The sequence below is a fragment of the Colias eurytheme genome, chromosome 17 (genome assembly GCF_061535395.1).
Source record: "Colias eurytheme isolate Ceu_HAF_F1 chromosome 17, ilColEury1 Martin Lab GWU primary, whole genome shotgun sequence".
Taxonomy (NCBI): domain Eukaryota; kingdom Metazoa; phylum Arthropoda; class Insecta; order Lepidoptera; family Pieridae; genus Colias; species Colias eurytheme.
The window spans coordinates 61,530-73,190 of record NC_142996.1 but is presented as its reverse complement, the minus strand read 5'-3'; the positions used below and the strand labels follow the sequence as shown (position 1 = coordinate 73,190).

General features: G+C 40.4%; 1 protein-coding gene across 1 annotated transcript in view; it reads right to left on the bottom strand.

Moving 5' to 3' along the window:
- Positions 1–3,481: 3,481 nt before the first annotated feature.
- The window catches only part of LOC149900941 (uncharacterized), a 29,992-nt gene continuing 21,812 nt past the window's right edge, over positions 3,482–11,661 (bottom strand). Inside the window, exons 3-9 of the mRNA XM_090111976.1 lie at positions 8,159–8,361; positions 7,028–7,203; positions 6,711–6,889; positions 5,970–6,634; positions 4,469–5,891; positions 4,196–4,307; positions 3,482–3,716 (exon numbers count right to left, since the gene is read on the bottom strand). Coding sequence (XP_089968102.1) covers positions 3,482–3,716; positions 4,196–4,307; positions 4,469–5,891; positions 5,970–6,634; positions 6,711–6,889; positions 7,028–7,203; positions 8,159–8,361 — 2,993 coding nt within the window. The remainder of the gene's footprint in view (positions 3,717–4,195; positions 4,308–4,468; positions 5,892–5,969; positions 6,635–6,710; positions 6,890–7,027; positions 7,204–8,158; positions 8,362–11,661) is intronic.

The window sequence follows — 11,661 nt, the reverse complement described above, 5'->3', positions numbered from 1 at the left end:
AGAAGCACAATCGGATGTTGTCACGTTCAACTATCGTCAGTAAACCGACTTTACAGACAACCAATTTTTTTTACCTTTATGATAACTCTACCCTTATATTGCCATAACCATACACTGATACTGATTGAAATTTATATAAATAGTATAATAATCCAAATACGTGCATTTTGACTTAAAATTAATGTTCTTATTAAATTACAATGAATGGCACTAATAATGAGTTAACTAATGCGATGCACAACTTTTCATTTGCTTGGCTGCCGGATAACTACAGGCGAATTTTCCGTATTTACGGAGGTTGTTGCAAGGTGCACTGTGGCGCGCGTCAAAGCTCTGCCAACGCGGTGATTGCCCGCGTCACCTCGCGTCACCCCGCATCACCCCGCTTCGCACTCGCCACAATACAACCACACAAAATATATACTGCGCCTGCATTGACCATTGTAACGTCACGACAATTACATCAATGATCAACACATACACACAACAAACGAATTTACAAGATTTTGGCGCGAACGACTCGATTGGAATTTACTGAAATGTTGTACAACAATAATGTTCCTATTTATGTAAATTTCCATTATTTAGTGCTGTTTTCAATTACTGATTCAATAAAGGCTTTTTTTACAACCGTGCATTTAATTTTTCATTTTTATAGCATACCTATTTAGTATTTATCCTTTATTCGATATAATTATCTATAACTAGCTGTGCCCTGTGGTTTTACCCGCATAGCTCCGCTCTTATTGGTCTTAGCGTGATGATTTATTGTCTATAGCCTTCCTCGATAAATGGGCTATCTAATACCGAAAGATTATTTTCAAATCGGACCAGTATAATTCCTGAGATTAGCGCGTTCAAACTTAAACAAACAAACAAACTCTTCAGCTTTATAATATTAGTATGGATTTCATGAGTAACTGAAATCTAAACATTGCTACAAAAAGCTTCTTTTTGATTTCAAAAAATTTTTCCTGTTTTTTTTTAGTTTAAATTATGTACTTAATAGGTAGTATCGAGCAGTCTCCGAACAATGAAACCCATAGAGCGGCATCTCGAAGTGGTACAAAAGACGGGAGCGGCTCATGTCCCGCTAATAATTAACATGTCCCCCCGAGCCGTGGTGTCACTTTATCGAGCCAATTTTTCTTTGTCATTCGAGTGCACGATAGCGCCTAAACGGCACATTTTTTCCGACATCATTATTCCCTCCCTTCGAACTCCATCCGTCTTCATATTTCTACAGTTAATTGGAATATATAAATAAAACATGTGATACTTTAAATGTTTTTATTTAGAAATTCGAGTTAACATTAGGTAGTTATAAATTCATTCTAGCGCCGGTCCGCCCGCTCCTTACCGAATCTACTTTATATCATAATTTATATAAACTATATCATACATGCGATCACCTCTTGTTGCATTTCTTATTGCTACAGTGAGATAGAGCCCTGCGCGGGGCTGCAGTCGCGCCGCTTGAGACCCGCTCGAGTGCCCAAAGGTGCAGCGAATGTTCATTGGAAACAGTGAAAATGAATTGCACGTAGCTGCAGCACCTGCGCAGAGCCGATTTGCCAACTAGATAACGTTCGCGTACAACTAGAATACATTCAGACTTCGAATTCATTACAGACGATAAATTAACTTATAATAAATAAACTCTTAATATCAAAATATCATAATATTATAATGTAACAAGTCAGAGACGAGTCGTTGTGAGTTCTGAATCAAATATAAAATTACGTCTCCGAATCGTATATTTACATTAGAAAATGCATCATTCCTAAGATAATTCATAAATGACTAGAAAGAAAATAATATTTGGCTTTTTAGGCTATAAGTACGAGCGCTGGTAAACGATAAGATACTTTACCTGTTCTATAATTCGTTTAGTTTTCATTAACAATAATTTATAAATGAGTTGGTTTTCATCGAAGTAAAGAAGTTAAATTTCAGCTCATTGTGCGACGTTCACATAACTGTATTTTTTTTTTACAAATGAACAAGATCATAATATTTCGGTCGATGACTGGGTTCATGTCATAATCATATTTCATCAAGGAGCTGAAAATCGTCCCGTACAAACATAAAGCGTCTCCAATATATTTTATATTATTATTACAATAAAAAGATTAATTAATCCGCATTTCCTTAATCTACGTTGCAAAACGTTCTATTATAGTCGATATAAAACCTGACTGCTGTATTTGGAGTAATATGAGCATTACCAAGACTAAGCCGAAGTTATTAAATATATAATGGTATTCGTTACATGAAGATGATACGAGACGTGAGCGCGGTGACTGTATCGATCGTGGACGGACCTTGTCTACTAAAATCATTCGAAATAAACTTACATCGATTCATGTTCATGGTTTAAACGCAATCGAGGATATACCTAGTACATTTCTAGGACCAAATTCTTATCGGACTTTCGATAAATGAAAATATACATCGAGTTTCAGTACACGGTACACCACACTCAAAGCGAACATATTTTATCGAAAAAAAATATTTAAATAGTTTGGAAAATCCAAAAGTGCACGCCTCATAATTTTTTTTTAATAATTATTTATTAATTATTATTTTTGTTTATTTAATAACAATTAAACCACATCGAATCAGACCCTGAAAAATGAAAGGGTTCTATTTCTGAGCATACTCAAGCGTAAGAGAAAAAAAAAGACTCGATTAGTAAAGTAATTCGGTCGCTATCGTGTTAACAAGAAAATCCTCCGCACATACAGACACACGGACGTCCAAGACAGAACTTTTTTAAACTGTTTTTTAACTAGTTTAAATAACAAAAATGACATCAAAAATATCATGAATGTTAAAAATAGTGTTTTTTCTTAATATGTGTGTGTATGTATTATCTTACAAGTGCAATGTATGATACATAAAGACATTTTAAGTTTGAAAAATCAGATGTTTTGCGCGAAGTGACAGTAGTACCCACCTCAACGCTTCGCTTATGAGGCGTGCAATAGTGGATATTTATATACCTTCAAGTTTGTAAGGGAAATATAAAGAGTATCCTTATGTTACAATTTTTACAAAATGAAATATGAAACATTGAACGTGTTTGTAAATTTATATACAATAACAAATATGTTTATCAATAGTTATTAGTTCTATAATCCTTGAACGAACTGCGACTCGAACCTAAGTTTTAACCGCAATCACAAGAAGCTGTCGGCGAGAGTCCTGAACACGAATAACACTTGTACGATTTAAGTCAAACATTTTATCCTAGCAATCGATATTTTACATATTTTCCTAAAGTTTAATACCGTGTCAAAATATGCTTCATATATGATTCAATTTTTTTTACAAAATGATTTGTCAAAAATGACCTGGAGGCATGATGACGTTCGACTCTCGGATTGCACCCAAATCGTTATGGAAAGACTAGAATAGTCATTATTGAAATTTCAAGTGTATCCGTGATCAAGGCTCTCTCGTTACTACAGTGGAGGGCCTAGGGCAGGTTGTTGCAGGGGCGCGCGCGGGCGTGCTCGTGTGTGGGCGCGTGCGCGAGTGTGTGCGCGCGGTGCTCGTGTGTGGGCGCGTGTGCGAGTGTGTGCGCGCGGTGCTCGTGTGTGGGCGCGTGTGCGAGTGTGTGCGCGCGCAGGCCGGCGGCCAGGCGCGGCGCCAGCGGCTGGTACTCCTTGCCCGAGCGCGGCCGCAGCGTGCTCGTCGTCTGCCGCACCACGCTGCCACACCATACAACTTTATGTTACATACAAAACTTGCGGGTGGAGACGAGGATGTTATTTTTCAGAAAATATGAACTTTTCTATTGAAAAGAAAATTCTAAAAGGAATTCGATAAATTCATAGAAAGTAGTTCAATTGAAAATATTGTTCAAACTCAAACTCAAACTCAAACATTTATTTATTCAATTCTTCTAGAAGCACTTTTGAAACGTCATTACATATTTCAACATTTACCACCGATTCGGAAAGCAGTATCTTCTTCTTATATTATATAACATTTCATTTTATTTCGGTGTATAAATAACAATTTAATAATTTGTTTGTTACACGCTGTTTGTAACTTGTAAAAATAATTATGTAAAATAAGGTAAATATATTATTTATTTATTTATTTATTTATTTTATTAACTTTTAAATAGCAGGAACAGTTCATATTTTTCGTGAAATTTATAATAGGTTCGATTTCGATAACTTACCGCATAGTAACCGGTGTGTCCGAAGAGGAATGTGAAGAGCAAATGGAGAGCGTCTCGATGTAGTCCGACATATCCGACGTGCCGCTGGACGTGCTGTGCGTGTCCACCACGCCTGGACGGACAGTTAGCAGTTAATGACACATTTTCACATGTACCGCGAATTCGAATGCAAACACATTGCCGGAGGACCGAGTAGGTAACAATAATATTAAATGAATATAGTTTATGGCTTAACTACGGTTTATATAACGTTTATGATGTATCGTGACTCACCTCGGAGAGGCTTATTGGCGAGCACGGGCACCTCGGCCTCGGCGGAGCAGCACTTGTGCGTGTCGGGCGGCGCGGCGCGCGCGGCGCCGGACGAGCGCGAGCGGCGCGGCGGCGCGGCGGGCGGCGAGGCGGCGCGCCGCATGCTGCGGTAGCGGCGCCGCGCCGCCGCCGTGGTGGCCGGCAGCTCGAAGCCGGCCGCGCCCGCCGCCTCGCCGCGCAGCGACCAGCTCGACACGCCCGAGTCGTTCGAGCTCGACGAGTCGCGGTTGCCGCCCGCCGTGGCCGCCGCGCCCTTCGTCTTGGACGCCTCCGAGCTGTCCGCGTCCGAGTGCTTGCCGGTCGCGCAGTCGCACGCGGCACCCGTTTCGCGCGCCCCGATGTCCCGCAGGGTTTCGATCGACGACGCTGACCCGCGACTGCCGACGCTGCCGTCGAATTCCTTCACGTCCTCGAGGAAGCGCGACGAATCCGCTGAACTTGAGCGCTTGCGGTACTCCGCTCTCTCGTGAGGCGCTCTCAGTTCGACGCGGTCCCCGATCGATGCGTTCGTCTGTCTCGATTCTTCCGAAACGCACAGTGTCGGGTTGCTCGCAGATTTTTCATCCAGAAGTCGATTTATAGCGCTCTTCGGATGATGTTTCAACGTGTGAAACGCGAATCCACCGATTGGCGACATGGGCGTGTAGCCGGACGGCAGAGATTTATCCCGGTCGAATTTATTACTTTCGATCGAATTAGGTTCCATCATTAGATATTCGTCGTTGGATGATTTTCGATTTTCCCCTTTTCCTTGTGGATGGCCACACTTTGTACACATTGATTTTTCTTTTTCCGTTTTTAATGAGACTAGTGAATTGAGATTAAGACTGAGCGCATCCAATTCGTGTTGCGTCACTCCCGCTCTCTTTAAAAGGTCTTTAGCGTTCTCATAATGTTCCAAAGATAAAGCAAAATTTAAGTTTTCATAATTCGCAAGCGGGCCTTCATCTATCTCAGGAGTTTCAAAGCTTCTCTTTACACATTCGTTTGATGGCGTTGCGAATTCTTGATGAAGCGATTTTCTTCTTGTTTTTCTAGAAAGGTCTATCGTAGCGTATAAAGCGTTTCTATCAGTAATGCTTGGTTTGACATTTTCTTTGTTTGGTAAAGGGCTATCATTTTCTGGGGCTTTGTTGCAATAGGGCAGCTTGATCCAGTTGTTGGCCCAAGCTGTAACTTTTTGGCACGGACAGTTAGACGGTTGAAAACTTTCATCAGTATCTATCACTGTCGGTTGCTTTGGTTTTTTACCAAACTTTAATAAACATCCACAAGGCTTCTTTAAAACTATCGCATGAGCAGAAGCGCTCTTAGTCATTTTAAATAAATCTTTATCTAAACATTCTTTTAGCCTTTTTGGTGTATCGTAGTATTCTCCATCAACCTACAAAGAAAACAATTTTTTACATACAAGTACATAAAAATAAAAAAAGAGTACAATTTTATTATAATTTATTATTACCTCTGCTGATGGTATTTTTGGCACATCATAATTTTCATACGGTCCTATTTTAGAAGATGAATTTTCTTGTATAGACGATAAATGAGCATGACTAAATGATCTAACTGGTAAGGGCATTGGAGGTTTTCTTGTTAATTTTAAGTCTAATTTTGTTGGTTTCGGTGGTCGATCAGGTACTCGTTCCACACTGCAACGGCAAACTTGTTCAGTCTTAGATACAGATCTAGAGAGCTTGTCAGTGCTGCGCACCATTTCATCCGTAACAACGTCACTGCGACCTTCATCTACTTCCTCCATCGTCCAAGCTGGACTGAAATGTTTGGCACCAGGTGTGAGGGCTGCAGTCGAAGATCTAGATAAAGCTCCTAGTTTTGAAATGCAACTCATGCATCTTTCCAACATCACATTAGCATTGCCACTCCACGGAGTGTTGTCCGTGCCGTCTCCCATTTCATTAACTGACGCTGTATCTCCGAGTCCCATGTTATCGTCATAATTAGATCTCTCGGCTGATGGCCAATATGGAGAAATAGCGCCCGTTTCGTCACCAATACACGGATCTTCGTATAAGCGCAGGTCAGTTGGAGGTAGTGATCGATCAATGGTGTTTAATTCTAACCGCACATCTGATCGGAATGCTTTCTGTGACTTCGGACTTTCAATACCTTGAAAATATAAAATGTATTATAGTTAAAGCCTTCAACAGTCCTCTTTAAAAAAATAATGAGCTATTCAACTTACCGTTATTTTTCTTAAATAGAAAAGGTCTACGTTTTGGAGACAGCTGTCCTCTCGAAGCGAGATCAAAGTCTCTAACAATATCGGCCGCTTGATCCGACACAAGCACGTGCAGGCCTTCACCTTTGCCGCAGTGCGAGCCACCTTCGAAGCAAAATCGTCCTTCCACGACTCCATAACGTCTACAAAATAAAAACACGTCAGTGAAAATTTTAAAACGAAATAAATAGAAAGTTCTCTACATAGGTTCATGGGGTCGTGGTTTCTTAAACATATTTAATTTAGTAAGTACTTTTATATGAAAGGTGTAGTATAAGTACCTAAGGTGTCCAATATCCCACACACCGAGCAGCTTGGGCGGCACGCCGGCGGTGAGCGCGAAGCGGCGCTGGTGCAGCGTGAGGCGCGCCGGCCCGGCCGCCAGCTTGCCCGCGCTGCCCGCGCCCACCACCACCAGGTACTGCCGCGCCTCGCCCAGGTGACCGTTCACCTTCACCTGTTATAAACGTTTATATGAATAAATGAATTTCAATCATAGTCAATAGTTTAAACTTTAAGTAAAACGATATCGATTTTTATAAGTTTATTATCATTGTTTTAAATTAGTGGTCAAAAAAGCTTTTTAAGAGCTTGTAAACATAGTTGACCAATTTTAAGCAAATAATTCCTGCAGGCCGAGACTAACGGCAGAGATTAGAATAAACGCTAAGGAATAGAAACTGCTATCGCTAATTATTATTATTGACATAAGCTCATGACATTTTAGTAATGGTTCGGTCACACTACCAAAATTACGACGACGCCAACGACCAAAATTCTCATCCAGACAAAATTCGTTCAAAATAAAATATTAAAATTTCCCGTCATACTGGTACTCGGAAGAAAAAAAATTCGAGGTCAATTAATAAAAAATAGATATTTTGCGATTTTCGTCGAGACGGTAAGTTAATCATATATGTAATTATCTTTTACCAAAATTGTAGATTACAAAATTATCTATAAAAAACTTCAAATACATTTTTATCTAGGAGCCACCGTTTCTAAGAAAAATCTATTTTTTCATTCGTTGATCTAAAAAAAAATCTCAAAAAAAATTCCAATCACCAGATCGACAAAAAATTTTAATATTTTATTTTTAAGTGTGTTTTTCACAATTTTGTTAAATTGCGACTGGATGAAAATTTTGTTTGTGGTCGTCTTCGTCGTTGGTAGAGTGAAAAAATCCTTAGCGAAATATCGTACGCTTATGACAATTAGTTTCGCTAGCGGATTCTATTCCTTTGCGTTTTGACGTTTGGCTAAAGGCACTGTTCTGCTCAAAAATGCAATTGAACTGCTATATGTGTTAACGGAATTCCGATTTCATGATGTATATTGTATTGAAAGTGTTCTGCTAGTCCACAATATATCACACTCTCAGAGTTTGAACGAGTGCGAGGAGCTGCACTGACCTGCCACTGGATGAGACGCTCGCGCGTCTCGAAGGCGAGCACGGCGGTGAAGTCAGCGCAGAGCAGCGCCAGCGTGTGCGAGTGCTTGTCGAGCGTGAAGCCCGCCTCGCAGCCCAGGTACTGCTGCAGTGACAGCGACGCCTTGCTGGCCGCGCCGCCCCAGCGCGCCTTCGAGTCGCGGTACACCTGCAGGTGCACGCAGTCTGCGGACACACCGTGCGCTTTACACAACCATGCCTGCGTAGCGCGTAACTCGCCCAACTACATAAGGTATACGTCGAATTGTAGATAAACAAAATAAATGTTTATTTTGGTTCATTGTTTACCTCTTTATTTAAAAACTGTTTAACTACAAAATTTAGAAACTAGGATTTAAATTCAAGATAATTTTTGAAATGGAGTAAGTATTTCAAGAGCTTTCAATTCAAAAATTTAACCATCACATTCTAAATTCAATTAAATAAAATTCAAAATAAAGTTGAACCGTTTGCCAATTGATAATCTTCGCGCTGCAAAGATCGCGATCAATATAGACCCTTCTTTAATCGCACAATAAACTTTTGGAAATAAAGGTCAGGAGCGAGCGGCGCGTGTGTAATAAGTCGCGGTGACACAAAGAGGGAGCGAGGGGATCCGATTCCATTCTTCGTATTTTATGGAGTCGAAAATAATCGCCGCGGAATGCTTTGTACTCTCCGTACTCGATCCACCCTCGCACGTCTATTTTGGTCCGTAATGTTACACTTCACACGACCAAATCAATTATATCACGTTCCTTGTATATCTGTATTAGCTAAGCTTCCCTATACATCTCCGTTACGACTTTAAACTAACTTTTCCCAACGATAAAACACGTCACAAGTTATATTTTTTTCCGCAAGATAATTTAACACTTCTCCCACTAGACATACCTACTGAAACGAATTTTGCATCCCAAACTGCATATGTAGAGTGGAGTTTCGTTTCAAAAATTTCCATTAGATGGATTCCAATGAAAAAAGCGTTTAAAATCCTTAAACTATGGAGGTCCGGAAACATTAAAGCGTCGGAAACGCGGAGTTATTAAAGCGATGTGTAACGCGAGATTTGTATGTGAATAATGAAGTGTCGGTCGCATATGAGCTCGTAAATCGGGCAGTTGTCGCCGGCGCGCGGCTCGCGGAAGCGCTTGTTTATCGGCGGTAACTGTCGCGCACGCCGTAGCGACGTGGAGGGCGGGAGGGGGCATTCGACCACCAGGCCCACAGATCAAAGAATATATGACCAGGCCTGTACACTTGGCGGTCATCACACGCGGACGGGGCTCGTGAACGCATGATTCTACTAAATCGTCCTTTAATGAAACGTTTCCCACGGGACAAGACATTAAGAAGAATATTATTTATTAAAGTAGTGACAAATAAAGCTTCTTCATACTTCATAATATACCTATAGCTATAGTATCTCAGCTACATTTTTTAAATTTTTTCAAACATTTTTTTGACGTGACAACGTCTTATAATTCGATAGAGCCGGCTGCACGCACGAAAAAACATGACTCATGCGGCGTTACCTCGCTCTGAGGCGTTACATGCGGAACGAGCGACAAAGAAGCACAATCGGACGTTGACACGTTCAACTATCGTCAGTAAACCGACTTTACAGACAACCAATTTTTTTAATTCACTCAAGCTAGCTTTCTATAATTACGAATTACGATTAAGGTCATACTAAAAAACTTAACCGCCTTCAAATGATCAGAATCATCAAAAACGTTTGGACAGATTCAAAATATGTACACAACAAATAAATCTCAAAATACAAAGCAATGCATCGCCATTGGCAATTATTGTGTGTCAGAGCGAGGCCCGTCGCCTGTGAGCTGTGGTCCCTCCCGAGTGTCGAATGAAGGGTGGGCCGACTGTCGCTTGTTCAAAGACACTTACTCTGTCACGCCATATCTATTAAACGTAACATTGACGAAGTTTTTAATTTTTACGTTTATTCTTTAAACTTTAAGATACGCTTAAATACGTAATTAATAAATATTTTGAAACGAATTTACATCGTCAATGCACTCAATATTAATCCATTTGACCATATAACAATACTACCTACTGGATAACAATTTCAATATAATGTAATGAATTTAAGAGAGCTTTGAACCAAATTTTAAAATAATAAAGTAGCTCATTCCGCATCCATCGAATGTGTTGTAATTAAATAAAATTAACTTATATGGCATCGTGACACTCGCTAACAATTAGCAAATTACTGCGAATTACGGCTGATTAAGCGCACAAGTCTGATTACCGACCTAACAAATTGGTTCAGTAGTTAAGGCGTGATTGAGTAACAGACAGACAGACAGAGTTACTTTCGCATTTATAATATTAGTATGGATATATACACAAATTTCAAATATGTGACTAGAGATCTGCGTTGCAAGGACGCCATGGCGCCACGAGTCACCAGCTATACGTATCAAGTTGGGCACCGTGGCCACGAGCAGCTTCCTACGTTGCTTCTGGATCTTCTGGCGGCCTGGCGACGTTGCCACTATAATCTACACGAATAAACTGAACATCGCTCACTCAGCCGCCAGTCAGACGCCATTTTGGACGTTCGATTGGAATATCGTAGTTGATATTGTTGTACCTAACTAATAGAGGTTCGATACTGAAAAAAGAAAAAGAAGAAGGATAAAAAAGAAGATAATGTAGAAGAAGTGCTATTTCTTCCACATCCCTTCCTAACGTTAACGAATTGACTGTTGACTTGAAGAGATGCCATGGCCACTCGATCGACTTGGCGACTTCTGGATGCCAGAAGTAGCTAGCCCTGCGCCGCAGGCAGGCAGAGCTTTCAAACAATACATTGAACTATTATAATCAAATGTTTAATTGTCTTAAAATTTATTCAGAATGTTACTTCATCTAGTGAAAAGAAAAAACTTTCTTTCTGTTTTAAATAAAACAACACATTTCGTACCTAGTGATTATATTCATAAACGGAATCATCCGAATACTATTTCATTGCATGTACGAGACTCGACTCGAATATTTGTGAGGATTATACTAAGAAGGAAAGTTTGTTCCTTTCAATACGGAACTCGAAACTCAAGTAGAACACGATCGAAATAATATTGCAAAGGTAAGCAGTCGTCAAGAGCGGGCCATTAATTCCGTATTAATGGCGTTCCTCTCAGATTGCCGTTAAAACAACCAGTCTGCAGGTTCGTGATAATCTTGATGTTTATTGCTCAAATTGTCTATGACAGCAAATTAAAGGGTGAAGCAGATAACGAGCGCTATCTCCCAAACCGCATCCCCCCTCGCCCCCGCACCGCGCCCAGCCCATCACGTACCACCTGACGCGTATCGCTGACATTTCAACTTTCTTACGCGGCTGATTATTATAATATATTATAAGGTGGGACCTTATACCGGATTGATAAGTAAAAAGTAAAAACCTTACGGAAATCTATTTCACACCGCAACTGTTGCCTAACGACGTGTGAATAA